This window comes from Myxocyprinus asiaticus, chromosome 37 (genome assembly GCF_019703515.2).
Source record: "Myxocyprinus asiaticus isolate MX2 ecotype Aquarium Trade chromosome 37, UBuf_Myxa_2, whole genome shotgun sequence".
In the NCBI taxonomy this organism is placed as follows: domain Eukaryota; kingdom Metazoa; phylum Chordata; class Actinopteri; order Cypriniformes; family Catostomidae; genus Myxocyprinus; species Myxocyprinus asiaticus.
In genome coordinates, this window is record NC_059380.1 from 12577155 (window position 1) to 12597190 (window position 20036).

The 20036-nt window shown below is 37.9% G+C and overlaps 1 protein-coding gene across 6 annotated transcripts in view; it reads right to left on the reverse strand.

Moving 5' to 3' along the window:
• Positions 1-20036, reverse strand: part of LOC127427698 (membrane-associated guanylate kinase, WW and PDZ domain-containing protein 1-like) — a 204528-nt gene that overhangs the window by 34507 nt on the left and 149985 nt on the right. For all 6 annotated transcript variants that reach the window (XM_051675439.1, XM_051675442.1, XM_051675441.1 and 3 more), the window contains 2 exons: positions 18429-18614; positions 13091-13726 (listed from right to left, as the gene is read on the reverse strand). In XM_051675439.1, coding sequence (XP_051531399.1) covers positions 13091-13726; positions 18429-18614 — 822 coding nt within the window. The remainder of the gene's footprint in view (positions 1-13090; positions 13727-18428; positions 18615-20036) is intronic.

The window sequence follows — 20036 nt, forward strand, 5'->3', positions numbered from 1 at the left end:
TAATAAATGTTATTTACTTCACCTGTCAATGGTTTTAATGTTGTGGCTGATCTGTGTGTGTGTGTGTGTGTGTGTGTGTGTGTGTGTGTGTGTGTGTGTGTGTGTGTGTGTGTGTGTATATATATATATATATATATATATATATATATATATATATATATATATATATATTGCATTTTGCGTTCCATGAAAGAAAATCATAGTAGTTTATAAGTACCTGATAACATGATCATACATATATTCTTTTATATATATATTTTTTCTTTTATGTATATATATATATATATTTTTCTTTTATATATATATATATATATATATATATATATATATATATATATATATATATATATACATACATACACACACATACACACATATATAGAACAATGTGTTTATGACCCAACGCAACCAAAGTGAGATGCTCCAAAAGCATCCGTCTGATGCATTTGTATATTGACGCATCCATAGAAAAGCACTTATGATAAATCTATTTCGAACGGATTGACTTATTTAATTGCAAAATGGATTGTTGTGGACTGTTGTCTAATGATAAGGTTGTGTATATGAAAAAAAACTTTTGCATTACAAAGCCACTTTTTGTATTGTCTTATCAATGCTTTACTCATCTGCCACAATAATGTAATGCTTTAATTTTTGTCAGAATTATTATTAAATTATTATATTATTATGTGTATAATATATATAATTTTTTAATAATTTAAATATCATTGTTTTGAATTATTTCATCATTAGATATTGAATTATTGTTTTTTGTAGGCCCTTCTCTGCAAATATTTATATACACTCACCAAGCACTTTATTAGGAACACTATGGTGCTATTATAGTGCGCGACGTGACCTTCTACTGTTGTAGCCCATCCGTCTCAAGGTTCAACATGTCCATTCTGAGATGCTATTCTGCACACTAGAATTATACAGAGGGGTTATCTGAGTTACCGTAGCCTTTCTGCCAGCTCAAACCAGTCTGGCCATTCTCTGTTGACCTCTCTCTTCAACAAGACCTTTCTGTCCGCAGAACTGCAGCTCACTGGATGTTTTTTGTTTTTGCCACCATTCTGAGTAAATTCTAGAGACTGTTATGCATTAAAATCCCAGGAGATCTGCAGTTACAGAAATCCTCAAACCAACCCATCTGGCACCAACATTCATGCCACGGCTGAAATCACTGAGATCACATTTGTTTCCCCATTCTGATGGTTGATGTGAAGATTAACTGAAGCTCCTGACCCGTATCTGCGTGATTTTAAGCACTGCACTGCTGTCACACGATTGGCTGATTAGATAATCACATGAATAAGTAGGTGTACAGGTGTTCCTAACAAAGTGCTCTGTGCTTCGATAAATTAATTAGCATTTCATGTAAATTAGCATCATTAGAATTGTCATTAGACATTTTTATCCATTGACAGCCATAATAAAAATGAATTACCTTGCACATGCATTACCACTTGCCCATGTACATACGCCATTCTGTTAAATGTCTTATTATTTGTATGTCTCTTTATACCTTGTTTTATATTCTGTGTCTCACTGTAATGTTCTGTGTGCACTTGTTTCTCCTATCACCAAAAAAATTATTTGTGTACGTGAGAACACTTGGCAATAAAGCTCATTCTGATGATGATAATGTAAGTGAATCGTGACAGAATTTTCATTTTTTGTTGAACTATCTTTTTAAGGTTAGGGTTGCATAGCAGTAGCACTATTCATCACACATTTCCTCTACAGCAAGTTTTATTAGTGTACTCACACCAACAAGGGTGAACACAAGCATCTCCATCTGATTTTACAGCTGTGTGTGTGTTTGCTAGCATGTATGTTTCAATGTGTGGTGTTATAAGATCCTGTATCTTAACATGTGAATGTGGTCCTCTGATTTCAGTCTGGCCTGGAAAAAAAGGAGCTGTTTAGTGTGAATTAATTCCCTTGAGATCAAGTCGTCAGTGTGCAAGCGTGCCCACGGTAACACACATGCGCACTTGCCATCACTTTTCACCATCAATGTCCATGCTGTCCATTCTATCATGCTACAAACTTCAATACGCTTCTACTTTTTATTCTAATAAAACTCTCTAGACATTCAGTCTTCCACCCTCCTTTCTGTTCCTAACTGACCTGCCCTATCAAACTCCAGCCCTGCCCCCAAGCCCCAACAACCCCCTGCTCTCATTATCCGCTAAACAAACACATCATCCTCCGCAGTAGCTGCCTCCTCCTCCGACCTCTCTCCGGCTATGTCTACATTAATCCAGATTCAGTTTCAAAACGCTCTCCGTCCACACTAGCGTTTTCAAGCGTTTTCCAAAAGCTGCTCATTCACACTGAAGTCCCTGTACTGCGCATGAGTAAAATGCAAGACGCTTCAACTTGCGTCTTTCCGTCAGGCATTTATTTACTTTCCGCCTCTTTGAAACATTGCGGCAATGTCGAGGAAAGGCACCAAGTTTTTTAAATGGACGGACAAACATACTCGGGACCCAGGTGTAATGTAATAGCTCTGCACACTTCTCTGATTATTTTAGACACAGTTTGTCGGGCTATTCCAAACACATTTGCCGTTTTTCGGAGTCTACATTCGTCGCTTAAGTAGTATAGAGTATATGCAACCTTTGTAACAACATCCACCGGTGATCTCCGTCGTGTTGTCTGGCCTTGAATATGAGATCGTAGAAGTTCACTCAGATGATATAGAGAGTCCCTAGACATCCTACAGTTCTCACGCCACTCCTCGGGCACGATAATTCCATGTACAAAATTACTGTCCTCACGTTCCACCGCTGAACAACAACTGCGAGTAAACATCCCATCTCCTTTGAAGAAATGTAAGCTTAAGTATGTACAAACTGACATTAATCTTTAACAACGCAATCAAACTGGAGAGTAGCCAAAACAACTGCGATACAATGTTGTCCACCATCTTGTTTTGGACTGAATGGGTCACATGACTAAAAATGCATCATCCGTTTTCAAAAGCCTCCGTTTTCATGGTCCACACTACAACGTGAAAACTGCGTTTTCAAATGTATCCACTTTGGAGTGCGTTTTCAAATGTTTTCAGTGTGGACGGAAGGCCAAAACAGAGAGAAAAAGATGCGTTTTCAAACGAAAATGTATTAGTGTGGACAAGGCCTCCGTCTCCCCCTTCCTCTCTATGCCAGTCTCCTTTACAGGCAATTAAATGTTAAAACTTTCAGCAGCATCGCCACACTCCCTCTTTGCTAACATGCTCTGTTAATTTCTCTCTATCTTTGACTATGCACTTCAAAAGTCAGATCACAACAGCTTTTTTAGTAGAAAGTAGGCAGCCCAGACTGCTGGCCAGGGGTGACCGACAGCAAAGGGACAGACCACCGTATAACTTATTATACAGGAGATATATAGGAGATTATGTTTCTCTTGGCCCAATATGCACCAATATTACTGGTAGTTACATGAGCAGCTTCTCAAGCAGCTTCTCAAAAAGAGATATATGAAACAGGCATTTCAAAAACAACTTTGATCAAGGAATAAGCCATAAGTTTGAACATACACAATAAGAAGTTCACTAATGTCTTTACATTTTAAATATTGTTTCAGTCAAACATTGATTATTTCTCCTTAACTTGCCCTTCTCCAATGAAACTATTTGTCCTTTTTTTTTTTTTTTTTTTTTTTACATCTACAAATGCTGAAGATGTAACGAAAACAAAACAAAAAATGTGTGAGCTGCAGGGTGGATCCATGCAGGTCTGATTGTATAACTCAGCGAGGGTCTGGAGGTCATTGCTTATAGAGGAGAGATGTTGCCTAATACCATGTAATCAATCAATCCATTTCACTTTACTGGAAACACAATGGCTTTATCTGAATCCCATAAAGTAGCGCAGCTTGCTGAATGAAAAGCAAACAAAGTGACAAATGCATTCAAATTGGATGACTCTTACTGTGATCGAGCTGCATAAACTCCAGGACCCATTTCAAATCCTATAGTCATGCTCTTTGAAGTCATTTCAAGACACTAAAGGTGCAATTGCAATTTCCGCCCCTCCTTTGTGCAAGACCGATAGCATATGAGCTCAACATCTCAACAGATTTGTTATTTATTCACAAGGTTGAGCAGAACGGCGAGGAAGAGACTACTCACTAAGATCAATTATATTTAACTTATGCACAATTCTCAGAAGTGGAGTTAAATAATTCAGCTCACTTTTGCAAATGCACTAATGCATATTGTGAAGATTTAGTGACAAGGTAAAAGGAATTCATAATCTCTCATGATTATTACACAGCTTTCTGTAATACTTTATTGTGATTGGTCAGTTGTGGTACTCAAAATATTTTGCACAGAATAATGAGCGCTGTACTGTATAACTGACTGATTCTGAGGAAACAGAGTTCCTACACATCTGTTCTAGATTCATATCCTCATACCACTCCGGTGTCTTTGTCCTATCACATAGCCTAACAAAATAATTTCAACTCTAATCAACATTTCATCTCCATTTATTTAATTATTTGGTAATTAGCCATATAATAAGTGAGATAATGTACAGTCAAGCCAGTCATGATCACAAAATAAACCCCTTCCAGGTGATGTAATACCCCTCCTGTTTGTTGGGGTCCACCAATCTGAATATTGAGGAGGACACATGTTACTACCCAGCATTTTCCCCAACTTAAATAATGCTGAAGAGAACAAGCCATTCAATATTACTTTCAATATCATTGGTGTCAGTGACTAACACAATTAATAAAACCCAAATGATGCGTGTGCTCCCTCCATAACGGTGCTAATGGAGCTGAACATTCGATTGGCAATCAGACAGGCACAAGTCCCAGGTCAGACTCAGCAGGAATCTTGTCAGGCACAGAGGAGACTAATAAAAAGGTTTAGCAAGATTATGATGCTATGCACATGCGTGTGTGCATTAGGAGGGCAGGGGCTTTGTATTGGACCCCCCTTCCTCATCCGGGCAGAAAGGAACAGATTCTGACAGTCAGGACCATCTGTCAGTGATACAGAGCTTGACACACATAGGAATGAAAGTCTCCCACAAGTGGCTACAGACAAAGCCTGTGGTGTGGTGTGTATGAGGGCACAGAACCACAGTCATGGAGTATGTTCCAAACAGCCAATAGTGTCAGACTGATCTCATGAAAATGACATGGTTCCTCACACATAGAGCTGAAATATTCTTCTAAAATCTTCGTTTGTGTTCAGCAGAAGAAAGTCATACACATCTAGGAAGGCATTAAGGTGAGTAAATGAGAGAATTTTCATTTTTGGGTGAACTATTCCTTTAAGTGAGATTCAAAATTCAAAAAAAGGGAGTGCACATGCACAATCCAAAGGACACTCCAACTGGTATAGGAAACAAGTGGACATCGATATACGTTACTTCATAGGAAGTGGAAAGAGAGATTTACCCACAAGACATTGTGCTACCTACACAGAGTTTGGCTAAAATAAAAGCAGAGGAAAAGGTGTTGAGGGTCTGGCGTTATTATTCAGCTTAATTCATCTCAGGTAAGATGTCGTTTTTATGCAATTGTTTGCGGATATGATGCCCACAAGATGTTACAATGCTATTATCATAACCAAGGGTTAAATAAGCATTTAATTGAAAGGTCATCAAAAACTTCTGTCATTAATTACTAACCCTCATTTTGCTCCAAACCCGTATGAATTCCTTTCTTTTGTGAAACAAAAAGTAAATTTCACAGAAGTCTTCACAGAGTTTATTTGTCATATGATGTAAATAGTGACTCCCATCTGTAAAGCTTGAAAAAGGACACAAAACCACCATAAAACCACAGTACAAATTAATTTATATATCACATGCACTATATTCCAAGACTTCTGGAGCCATACGGTCACTTTGTGTGATGAAAATAATGAAATGTAAATCATTATTTACTCTTCACTCATTATATGGCAAATAAGCCCTGTGAAGACTTTTAAAAATGTCTCCTTTTGTGTTCCACGGAAAGAAAGAAAGAAAGACTGAAAGAAAAATCGGGTCTTACGGGTTTAAAGAAACATTAGGATTTTCATTCTTGAGTGAACTAACTATTTTAGAAGACACAAGCATATTATAAATAAACCAAATCACATTTAATTTCCTATTAAACATGGCAACAGTCATTAACCACTTAATTTAGGGAATTTGAGTTATATTTGATTTTAAATATATTATAATATATTTTTATATAAATTCACAGATATACCCTACACATTTAGATATATGAAAGAATAGCAATTTTTGTTTACACTTAACTCCTAATCTGCCCAAATCAAGTGCTATCTGTGTTTGATGATGTTACAGTTCAATTTAAATGAACGAATTTGGTGCAGGAAGCAGCAAACACTGCGTAGCAATGCAAGACTACGTGTGTATGTTTGTTATTGTGTACTTGAGAATTCAATTTAACTGACATGGCCTGCCATTAGAGGTGACGGGGCATGAGGTGGTGTTAGCATGACCCTGTGGACACAAAGGCACACACACACACACACACACACACACACACACACACACACACACACACACACACAATCTAATACTTTCCTTAGATTTGTTTTCTAGATTCACTAGATCCACACAAACATACCAGTTAAAAATCATTCAAGGACACATAATGAAAGAATACGATTCAGAATGAACCTAAAAAACCCTTGTCTATCTCTGTCTGTCTGTCCTCACTGCCTGCTGGCATTTGTTCTAGACCATGTACGTGTGCTTGCATGTTGTATGCAAGACAGACGCCTCCGTTTTATCATTATAACAGCAAACCCTACCGCAAAGAGCAGCAGAGCATCGTCATGGAAACAAGGTGTGATGTCATGTGATTGGTGGGCTCTGTGCTTCACCCCATCAGGAAGCCAAAGGGTGAGCAAAAGATGGAAAAAAGAGAAAAGACGTTCGCTCTATCATTCCTACAACCACTCTCCTAATTATTTAACCACATATTTTTTCGATCAATTTGATCCTGAGCCAGACAACCATTGGTCTACTGCTTTCCCGAGTGTTTGTCATTCATTATTGCTGTTTTAAAAACATTAAATCAGTTCCTTTTGTCCTCACTGCTAATCGTTGTTGTTCATCTTTCCCTCGCTTTATCTGTCTAGCCAGAAAAAAAAAAACGAGCCACGGTGTCTCGACAGTGATGCTGTATACAAGGCATCTATAAGTGAGTGCAAAATAAGTACACCTGACATACTGAACAGACAGGAACTTTAACACAGAAGCAGACAGGTGATGAAGAGCCTCCACCTACTGTTGGTGATGGGACAGTAAAAGTCAGCTGTGAATTTTACAGTGAACTAGGTGATGAAGAGGAAATTGCTGTGAGGACATCTGGACACAAGACTCGCTTATGCTAGTTTGTGCATTTTTGGTGCTGGTTGATCAGCATGGTCCTTTTTGCTGGTCAATTAAGCAACGTTTGAGGTGCAAACCAGCCAAATTATTTGCAAATATTTGCCATAACTTTATATTGAAATAATAGATTCAAATGAACCTATTCGTACCAGGGCTGAAAATGTGTTCAAACGATTTAAGGTATTTTGTACCGTCAAAGATTTGTTTCGCTCATGGTGTAAATCGTTTCACATTTTGCAATTTGCTTAGCTTTGTCATTTCCCTCTTTGAGTGAACCAGCCTTAACACACTCATTTGGTTGCTTGGAGTAACAGCTAATCAATGACAAACCAATGCCTGTACTGAAACTTGTTTCATATCTGCTAGGGATATCGAGACGTGTGCTGTCAATGCTGATTGATGACTCATAAAGAGAGGAGATCAGATAGTACTATACACCTTTTCATTTCATCACGTTCTCCATAGCTGGAGCATTCCTCTTCCCCAGGAACTGTCTTCTAGATGATGCAAGCTTTGCCTCCCTCAAGTGAATATAAGTTTCAAGAAACAATCTTTTCAGTGCTACTGACCCCACAATGATGTAAATACATAAACACACACACACATACACTCTTCAGAGAGACAAAATGGACTCTTGGGCCACTGAATTGGAGCCATCATGAATTTCAGAGACATTGTGTTGAACAGATTCACTCGGGCATAACAGATGCATGAATCTCCTTTATACTGAGCATTTGCAAGTATGACATTTAGACCTGAACAGCTTTGAAACAGCCTCTTGGGAGTGGAAGGCCGATGACAGTGGTCCCATCATAGGAAGAAAGTCGATCTGTGTCAGGCATCATACAGATAAGATTACAATCAATCCAGGCCTGGGTAGCTCAGTGAGTAAAGAAGCTGACTACCACCCCTGGAGTTGTGAGTTCGAATCCAGGGCGTGCTGAGTGACTCCAGCCAGGTCTCCTAAGCAACCAAATTGGCCCGGTTGCTAGGGAGGATAGAGTCACATGGGGTAACCTCCTCGTGGTCACTATAATGTGGTTCGCTCTCGGTGGGGCGCGTGGTGAGTTGTGCGTGGATGCCACGGCGAATAGCGTGAAGCCTCCACACGCGCTATGTCTCCGCGGTAACATGCTCAACAAGCCACGTGATAAGATGCGCGGATTGATGGTCTCAGACGTGGAGGCAACTGAGATTCATACTCCGCCACCCGGACTGAGGCGAATCACTACGCCACCACGAGGACCTAGAGCGCATTGGGAATTGGGCATTCCAAATTGGTGAGAAAAAGGGGAGGGAAAAAAAAAAAGATTACAATCAATCCTTGGTTCTTATCACTCTATGCTTAACACTGGGTTAACATCACTTTAACACTGAGTTATAGTGAATTTTAAAAAAAAATTTGAAAGGGGTTAAGCACCTCTTTTAATCCTCCAGAGCAGGGTTAAGGCCCTTTCACACCCAACGCAACACAAAAAAGCAGGACAAATAGCAGACAAACAGCCCCTTCATACCAAAAGCGATGCAAATATTCCCCATTAGCACATTCACACCTTTGAAATAGGTGTCGCTGATCGACAGTCAATTTGACTTAATTTTATTAAATAACAGGCGTGATCAAAAGACCAAAAATAAAGTTCACCCAAAAATGAAAATTCTGTCATAATTTACTCGCCCTCATGTTTTTTCCAATTCGTGTGACTTTCTTCTGCAGAACAAAGGACCCAAAAATTTCAAAAAAGTATTCCATGCAACAAATGCATCATATTCCAAGTCTTCTGAAGAAATACGATTTTGATGTGTTGGCGTTGGTGAGAAACAATCCTAAATGTCTTTTTGGATTAAAAAGTATTTCTAAAGACGCTGACTACCACACCTGGAGTCGCAAGTTCGAATCCAGTGCGTGCTGAGTGACTCCAGTCAGGCTTCCTAAGCAACCAATTGGCCCGGTTGCTAGGGTGGGCAGAGTCACGTTGGGTTAACCTCCTCGTGGTTGCTATAATGTGGTTCTCGCTCTCGGTGGGGCACGTGGTGAGTTGTGTGTTGATGCCGCAGAGAATAGCGTGACACGCCTCCACACGCACTAGGTCTCCGCGGTAATGCGCTCAACATGCCACGTGATGAGTGGATTGAGTGGATTTACTGTCTCAGAGGCAGCTGAAAATCATCCTCCGCCACCGGGATTGAGGCGAGTCACTACGTCTTTTTAAATGAAAATCTTATGACTGGGTAAAGGTTGTTTTTCCCACAAAAAACAAAACAAAAACAAAACTATTATATGCCCGTGAATCACATGGACTACTTTTATGATCCTTCTGGGTCTTTTTTTGAACTTTGAAGTGAGGCCCTATACACTACCAGTGTATTGAAAAGAGACAGAATTTTCATTGTTAGGTGAACCATTCTTTTAGAACAACCACAGCTGATTGACGTGCTGACATCTCCACAGATGGACAATTAGAGCAGACTGTGTGCACGATGCATAATGTATTTAGCCAATCAATGTCATTAACCTAAAAAAAAAAAAACATTAACCAAGGTTTTACAAATATACAGAATGGAATCTCAAAACATGACTACCAAGGGATTAATTACTAACCCTGGGTAAATATGGAACAAGATGGATTGTGTTAATCCAGGGTTTACAATGACACCGGGCTAACAATTTCAAAAGACAAATGGAGTGTTTTCACCTGTGATTTTTAGGTACTGAGTAAAATGTTCAACTATTCATGTGGTATACAGAAGTTTTTTAACCATGCACCTGATAAAAAAGGGACACAGGCTATGCAAGCACATGCGATATCCATGTATATGATCTAGACCTACATACACACACACGAGTCAATTAGACGGGGAACCAACAGAGCTAGTTGTGCATTCCCTACAATGAGAAATCTGTTTCATAAGTTTTAATAGCTGTGATTTCTTTCTTGGACGACATCACATGCGAGTATTTGTGTATGTGTACACATGTGTGATTAAATGAGGAGATATAAATCTGTGTTTATAATGTTAATGTGTTTTTGCCAGTTATATCCTTCCTCTATCTATCCCCTAATTGGTAGACCAGTGATGGGTGGGTGTTGATGAAAAGGAATGGTATTTGTATGTATGTGTGAGGATGTGTGTGTCTGGGTTGGGGGGGGGTTGCTGCCTGATGTCAAGGCCACAATTAAAGGTGAGAGCACAGAGAATACTTACAACATCCTGACACATTTTACATAAATTAGGGAATGTGTCTGGTGTGTATCATCATTTACCAATGATCTGCGTTAACGCCAACGAGCGCATATACATGCACACCAATACGCTGATAACTGCCAAAAATCAACTTATTCAAAAAAACACAAGAAAACTGCATTAACAAGAGATCTGAAATCACTGAGTTACTCTCTGCTTGTTACAATAAAACATACATGCACACAACACTTGTGCATATTGGATAAGCTGGTAAGAATGCATGTCAACACAAAGGTGTTGACATGCAACACAGAATAGTGGTAATGGGCAAACAATCTACTGGTGTCGGCCATTTGTTTTTTTGCTTAAAGCACTTATTCCAATAAATGAAAGCAGTTTAAGGCATTGACGTAACAACACACGCTGTCGGCTTTTAAGTATAGTCGTTGAAATATTGTGCATGTAAACTTGCTCAGTGACAATTAGGGGCTATTTCATTAATTGTTTATTTAATTGTTTTTTTGTTTTTTGCAAAAACAACCATAATTTACTTTTGTATGTCCATTTCCAATCCTCTCTCTGTCTCTGACAAATAGAAATAAACAGTGAATGTGAACGTGAAATTCTGCATCTTTAAGAGTTTTATGTTAACATACTCTTTGCATATGAAATGAGTAACAGTGCTTACTCATGGGCTGCGGTTTGCTGTTGGGTCCAGTACAGCCCATTCTTTCAACAACAGCCTCATGCATTACATTGTGACACGTGTACAAAACAATTTGCGATGAAATGTGCCCCACAAACTGTCTAAAGACAGACTGAAATGATCAGCAACCTAGTGAAAAAAAAAAAAAACTTTGTTTCTAACACTGAGATTCTTTGAAAGGATATGCAGAGATCTAGGTGCTACACACAAGGACCAGCACAAGGTTTGGTGAACTTTTTCACTATTTACACTTATCATTAGTTCTTCTGGTGTCAGGAATAATAGGATCTACCCCTATTTTCTACTTATTACTTGACATTGTCTGGACGGGTCACATTTTGGGCACAGAATAAGTGTCGTTGGTGTGTAAACGTGGGCAGTCATATGTCTGACGAAAGAAAACTGCAAAGTTCGGAACGAGCCGTGTTTGCAGCTTATTTTCTAGAGATGGTGTTTTTTAACACTGAAAGAAGTTTTGAGTTCAGAAAGTTACATTATGTTATGCCTACAAGAAGCAATGTCTGTCTGGGTGCTGTGCATAAATTATACAACAAACAGCTTCAGCAAAAAGTTATGTTACCTCAGTTCAGTAGGCAATCAAACCTTGGAGGACAACATAGCTTTTCCTTTACCGAAATAGCGTGACTCTAGGCGCCAGCTCTATTGATGAGCCATAAAAGATACAAGTGCTGCATACTTTTGTTTACACGCTGGTAACTGTCCTGAATGACAAATGGGGATATTTTAATACAACAAGTTCTGGCCTTGCAATTGGCATGCAGCAATTTCCTGGCCCTGTTAAAAGCACTTACACTGGACAGATAAGAGCGCTTTCAATTCATCAAATTAATAATCCGAGTGCCAGGCTCTAACGGATTGCTCTTAAAACAGGCAAAACAGGAATTTGAAGCTGGTTCCGAAAGGCCTTGGGATTTGTGTGTGCAAATCTTTTGGAGTAATTCTCTCTCAGGCTATGAGTTGTAATGTACAAGGACCTTGATTGCTTTGACTCATAAATGCTGGTATTAAATGTTTTTACTCACACAAGTCTTTCTCTTCATCTGTCCCTCTCTGTTTCTTTAACTCTCTTTTGCCCTCTGTGCATGTGTCTATCTATTAGTCTTTTAGTCATCTTTCCTGTGTCACTGTCTGAAAAGGCAGCGGCTTTTCACCAGTCGCAGGCATCCTTGACATTTCCACCTTTTCCAACTTCCTTCCCCAAAATTCAAGACAGAGAGAGTATGGAAGTGTCATGTAGGGCTTACAGACAGCTGATACTGGTGGCCCTCAAGGGAAAAGCAGGAGTCACAGACTCCATATTCATGAACGGTACTGACCTCCCACCCAAGACAGTCTCCATCTGCACCTCTCCCTGTCACTCTCTCCGCCCCTTGTGCATGACTCAAAAACTCTCCACTCACTGACAGAATTTGTGTCTCTCTCACTTTTGCCTTGCTTGTGCAAACTTCTATATTTTTTAGAACACTAGTCTCATGTAGAAAGACATTTAGCCATTGGCATAAAGTCTGGTAGACTTTGCTTACAGTATTCTGGCGAAGAACCACCCACTTAGACCACCAGGTTGGAATTGCCGATTTCCGCCAGCTCTGAGCATTTCTGTGTGCAATATCCATCAGACAATCCATAAACAATCTGTGCCATTTGAGGCTGAGACTATTTACACTCTTTCTTTTGGTAATGCGCCTTGTTCTCTCTACATCCCTTCCAGAAAGTTCTCTTTTCCGACATTCTCTGTTTTTCGCTACAACAAATACATTTTATAACATAATAAAAAAGCACAATTTCCTTGTAGGCTTACCTCTTTGCACCAGCATGGTCACCTCGCTACCTTTGGGGCACTTGCTGAGCTGGTCAACCACCTGATTGTGTGTCAGGTTCTGCACGTTCCTCTTGTTGACCTCCATGATGATGTCGCCCTCCCTTAGCCCTCTGCATCGTGGGTAATCCACTATCTGCTTCACTCGCTGGCCTCCTCCAGAAGGGCTGTCCGCTATTGTGAAGCCAAATCCTTTGTCACCCTTCTCCATGTGGACGGTAATGAGCTCAGGCTGGGTTATGATCGAAGATGCCAATGTGACCACATCACTGGGATAACCGTGAGAGCCATTGGAAGCCACCTCCTCTGAAGGGCTGTGGGGGCATGGTAGGTCGCTAGAGCCGTTTAAACTACCGCTGCCGACTCCCGTTTCGCTCCCATGACTGGATGGCGAGTCATAGCTCTCTTTACCATTGACGATGATGGGCTCCTTGTCTAAAATGGCCACAGAGGTCACCAGGCTGGTGTTGGGGTCATCAGGGTCAAAGGGCAAAGGATAGCCCCGACAGAGTTCAAGGTCGACCATGGAGCCAATTGGAATGGACTGAAAGATCTTCACAACCTGGGCGTGTGTGTAACCCAGCACGCAGGTGTCGTTTACACTCACAATAACATCACCTGGAAAAAAGATTAAATTGGTTGACTATTACCAGGAACAACGCTTACAGCACTAAAATGCATTTTGCTACCACACCTATATATATATATATATATATATATATATATATATATATATATATATATATATATATATATATATATATATATATATATATATATGTATATATATATATATATATATATTTGTTTTTTTCTTCTTTTTTTTTTGTTCTTTTTTTTAAAGAATGAGCTATGGAAGCCCAGGAGTGCCATTTAAAAAAGAATGAAGGAATAATTTATCAATTTATTAGTTTGAAGATATAAATGTGTATAAACCAATTTATAAATGGACAAATAAATAGACACATTTAAATGTACTTATATTTAGCAAAAAAACAGCACATTAATAAGTCATTTTTAAATGCACCTTTTAAATTGCGTTTTAAAAAGCATTTGGCAATTGCTTTTCTTCATCCATTTGCCAGTTGCTTTTCTTCATCCATTTGCCAGTTGCTTTTCTTCATTGTTTGACATTTCCTTTTCTTTTCCATTTGTCAATCCATACTAGCTGAAGCCCAGGAGTGCCAATTCAAAAAGAATGAAGGAATAAATTATCAATCTATTAATTTGAAAATAAAAACTTGAATAAGTTAATTTATAAATGGACAAATAAAGACACATTTAAATGTGTTTATTTAATTAATGTTTAAAAATGTCATTATATTTAACTATAAATTTGTGCATTAATAAATCATATTTATTTCATGTTTAAAATGTCATTAAATGTAGTATTCTAAATGCACTTTTTAATGCACTTTAAAAGCACCTTTTAAATTGCATTTTAAAAAGGTATTTGGCAATTGCTTTTCCTCATCCATTTGCCGATGGCCTTTCTTTTTTGTTTTGCTTTTCTTTTTCCTTTCCTTTTATTTCTCCAATTGAGAATCAAGTTAAAAAAATACCATTAGACTGTTGACTCACGGGAGCAACCAATGAACTTTCGACTCAGTTATAAATTAATGGTGGCTCGTTCACTGTTGCTGTGAAATGCTGATTGCGGCCCTACCAGAGTGTGCACAGTGAGACGTGTCCAGGATGGGAGCTGGTAATCGTGACACTGTGAACAGAACCAGCATCCCAACCCGCACCCCGAACTGAAATACATGCAGCAACTGTCATTTGCCTCTCCCCTACTTCACCACTTGAGGTACAGAGCCGATAAAGAATACCGCCATATCCTGTAGTAAAGCAATTACTTTTCTGCACTGCCTGACCATACAGCTATTCACCCGTTTCATTACTGTATGACCGCGCTCTCTGCCATATTTGTGAACAAAGCCCATATACCGTACCTTCTGTGCACTGCACTGTATGATCATCGACCAGAAGCATTGGGACACGATGAAACTTTGCTAAACTGTTTCTGTTTATAAAGCTTAATAAAGTGTTACCTTTTGTTTACACAACCAGAAGGTCTTTTTTTTCTTCCAGTAAAAGTCATGCTGAGTGATATGGTTTCATTTCACACAATTCTAGAAATTGTTGGTTATTGCTTTTTTTCTCACAGAAAATGTAAGGCCTAAATCGGCATTTTACCTCAAACATCTTTCACATGTTAATTGCCATTATCTGTGTCAATTAAATTTAGCATATAACATAATTGATTCAGTATAAATTCTGAAATTTAAATGCATTCAAAATTCAAATTCAAAATGTTAAATCCATAAGACCCAGACTACAATTGTAAAAGAGGAATGTGATAAAAGAATGTGTACATTGTGTATTTACTGTGTGTAAAGCTACTGTCAGTGAATAAACATCTTTATGAAGATGAGCACAACAAAAGTTTAAGCACAAAATTTATTTGCTACATTATAAACAGATATACACAGCAGGTTGGTGTGGAATATATATATATATTTTTAATTTTCATTTGAAAGAGACACTTTCGTAATACACGTAAGTAATACACAACATTAGTTTAAACACTACCATTTGTTCCACAAAAGTGTTCTCGCTTGCCTTCTCTGTATCCTCAGCTGACCGTCATTCTGAGAGTCCGCCTTTTTCTCGAACATACACAGCCAATTATTTTAATAAAAATAAAATATTTAAAGATGATCATAGAGTGTTTTTTAATGAATGTGATATAACTGAAAGGGGATGTGCATTTTCTTCAGTATAAGTTCTGGAAAGTCCATCGGCTTTCTCCAGCGACTCGAACTGCTACCCTTGCTCACCACCATCGCATGCTTTCAGTTCGGGGTGCAGGTTGGGAGGCTGGTTCTGTTCACAGCATCACGATTACCAGCTCCCATCCTGGACATGTATCACTGTGCATGCTCATGTAGGACCGCACATTTTACAGCAACAGTGAACGAGCCACCATTAACCTCTTCTATGCTTCGCACCCATTTCTTATGTGCGGGATTCGCAAATCCAATAATATCACGTAAACTGCTCGTACCATTGTCCAATGACAGGCCATCTTACATCCTCTTCCGAGTGGCACGTGGGAGAGAGGGTGTGTCTTATAACTGAGTCAAAAGTTTATTGGTTGCTCCCATGAGTCAATGGCATTTTTTTTTATTCAATTCTCAATTGGAGAAAGAAAAGTAAAAGAAAAAGGAAAAAGAAAAGCCACTGGCAAATGGATGAGGAAAAGCAACTCGCAAACTAATTAAGAAAAGCAATTGCAAAATACCTTTTTTAAAAGTTTTTATTTTCAAATTAATAGATTGATAATTTATTCCTTCATTATTTTTTTCATTGGCACTCCTGGGCTTCAGCAGGTATGGAATGACAAATAAAAAATAAAAAAAAGGAAAAGTCAAACAATAAAGAAAAGCAATTGGCAAATGGATGAAGTAACTGGTAAATGAATAAAGAAAAGCAATTGCCAAATGCATTTAAAAATGACTTATTAATGTGATGTTTTCTTGCTAAATATTAGTACATTTTAAAACATGAATTAAATGCATTTAAATGTATCTATTTGTTTGTCCATTTATAAATTGGTTTATTTATTCACATTTAAATGTGTTTATTTATTTGTCCATTTATAAACTGGTTTATTTATTCATATTTTTATTTTCAAATTAATAGATTGATAATTTATTCCTTCATTTTTTTAATTATTTTTTTTAATGGCACTCATGGGCTTCCATAAACATCAGCTTGCTTAAAATATTTATAGGGTACAATGGGGCTAAAGGCTCCACGGGGTAAAAGGCTCCATTTATTTAATTTTCTCCCAAAACACTAAATAGCAACAAAAACTACCACAGAACATTCCTAAACACCTGTTTGTCACTATGCACTGTAAAATTTTCCTGATCCATGAGATCATTGCATGTGGTGTCTAAAGGTTGATTTTAAGGCAATTTGATCCAATTATTAATATTTTTTAAAATGTTGCAAATTTATGTAGCTAATGAAAATCCCTGAAATTTCTTTTGAGACAAAATACTTATTTATCATTTTCAGTTTTGTTTAAGGTCATTAAATCAAACATTGTTTAATAACTGTCCAATGAGTGAAAGGATAGTATTTGGGGTAAAAAGCCCCGCTGTTGCTGGAGCTAAAGGCCCATATAAAACACATCGGCTTTTTTAAAGTGGGGCAAATATATTTGTAATGAAAAATGTTCAAAGTGGGCTCACATGGACACATCCAATCATAATAGAGGTTAGTTTGTTTATGGAATAACTGAGATGAAATTAACAGGAAATGGCTGACTTTCTCTGAAGTAGTTATTTTGAGTAAGCATCACCTAAATGTATTACTGAAAAAAGCATCTTGCTGTCTCAAAATTATTTGCATTAGTTGACAAATTTAGCACTATAACTATTGCTCCTATATCTACAAGATATAACTTTAAACCCCTTAGGGGCCTTTTATCCCAAGTGAGGGAGCCTTTTACCCCACACTTGGGGTAAAAGGCTCCCTCACCACCTTTTTTTATAAACTGAATTTTAATCGAAACAACCTTCCGTTATTATTTCCTTTCATACAAATTATGTAGCTCAATATGCATTAAAAATAATTACTTTTTTTTTTTTTTTTACCTTGATACATTTTGTGACCAGAAAAAAGCAACATTTCCTTAAGGGGTGCCTTAAGCACTGCTGTACCCTGCACATCCTAAATGAATAATGCTAAATATTCACTTGAATCTTTTCATTTGTCACAAACACTTAAAGTAAAATTCTTACATCATTCCAGTGAAACATTAATGAAATGTTCACCCAAAAATGAAAACTCGTCACTCACCCTTGGTTGCATTCACGTATCGATTTAAAATAGGGTGCATAGCACGCAGTTACTACAGACGAAAAAACCTGTTTTGGTGTCAGTTATGTCGACACGGCATTTTGTAATCTGGACGCAAGTCTGGGCTAAACGCGAACTTCGGTGGAGGTGAAGATTATCAGGTAATAACAACTTTAATTTTGGTCTGTTCCTCACACAAAGTTATCGTTTGGCTTCTGAAGTCAGCAGCACATGAGTATGGGCTACTTTTAAGCTTTTTTTTTTTTTTTTGGAGCTTGACAGCTTCCAATCACTATAAACTGTTGATCAAAAATTTCTACCAAAAAACCAGCATGTAGGTTTGGAACAACAAGAGGCCGGGTGAGTAAATAATGACAGAATTTGGGGGGTAAACTATAGTTCTTTAATGTTATTTATATAATGTATTTTTACAAAATAGTTTACTTACCAGTTTCCATTTTGCCATCCAGGGCAGCTGGTCCATCGAGCACCAGACTCTTAATCTGCAGGAACTCATCTGGTTCATCTCCTCCTACTACAGTGAAGCCGAACCCACGTCTGCTCTTCTTCAGCTTGGTGTTAATGAATGTCCCCTTCAGTTCAGCTGGGTTCCTTGTAAAAAATGGCTTCCCTCCTGTAACAAGAAAAGCATTGCACAGTTTGTGAGCCATGGGAATATGAGAAGGTAAATCTGTTGTTGGCCCCTCTGTATAATGAGATGATTACGGATACCTCTGTGTACAAGAATGCAGCGAATCTTGGGAACATTGAGTTTTGGGAACACTGAGTTTCAAGAAAGAGCTTTATGACAACCTTAAATGTACCAACCACACTTTAATTCTGTTGGCTTGAAAAAGCCAACATACTTTTATTGTACAAACTTGGTTTAGGTTTTTTATTTTTTTTTTCTCCAATGTCTGTCTGTGTATATAAAACTCTATATTATGTATTCAGACTAAATAAGGCCTAAATAACCTTTAAACTTCAAAGCTTTTTAAACTTTTAAAAAAACTTTATCAAGCCAACAACAAAGTTTGCTATGATGAACTTTCCTTTTTTAGAAAGTACTGTTCAGAAATGACAGTATAGACCTCTGAGGATAATTTTGTGAAAAAAATAATGCTGTATGTTATTATATTTGTACAGCAATTTGCAAAAACGAATGTTAGCAGATGTATCGGCTGGTAATCGATCCTAGATAAGAGCAAAAGTACAGTTAGGACCCATATCACATCGGTTTAAGACTTAAGAGAGAATGAGAGGAAAGACAGTAGGAGCTGGCAGAGGAGAAGGGAGTAGTAGACTAGAGAGAGGTTGTGTGATCTGTTCATCATGGCCTGTCATGTCACAGAAGGAATAGAGAAAGCTGCAGAGAGATCCTGAGGAGAGAGACACACACTGTACACTTAAATGCAAATGAATGGACGTGATAGAGATATATAAATAAGAGAGGGAAAACATGACAGAGAAAGAGAGAAACAGAGCTGTTCAAAAGAGAATAAATTCTAAATGCGCACACATACTGTACACCAAACAGCATATACAGCAGGGTCTCAAAAGTGAGACCATACTGAAAATATGGGATTCAAAATCTCATTCAAACCAGGAAATGAACAAAGTTTTAGGATAAAAAAAAAGAAATGCTATTATGTAAAATGAATATGAAATATTTAAGATTCTGCTCTATTTCTAGGTCACTAATCAAATAAGCAAATTTGTGACATTTGCCATGTTAAAGGGATAGTTCTCTCAAAAATAGAAATTCTCTCATCATTTACTCACCCTCATGCCATCCCAGATGTAAATGACTTTCTTTTTTAGCTCAACACAAATGAAAATTTTTAGAAGAATATCACAGCTCTGTAGGTCCATGCAATGCAAGTCAACAGGGTCCATAACTTTGAAGCTCAAAAAAAGCACAAAGTCAGCATAGAAGTAATCCATACGACGCCAGTGGTTAAATCCGTGACTTCAGAAGTGATATAATAAGTGTGGGTGTGATAAAGATCAATATTTAAGTCCATTTTTTACTCAAAATTCTCCTCCATGCCCAATA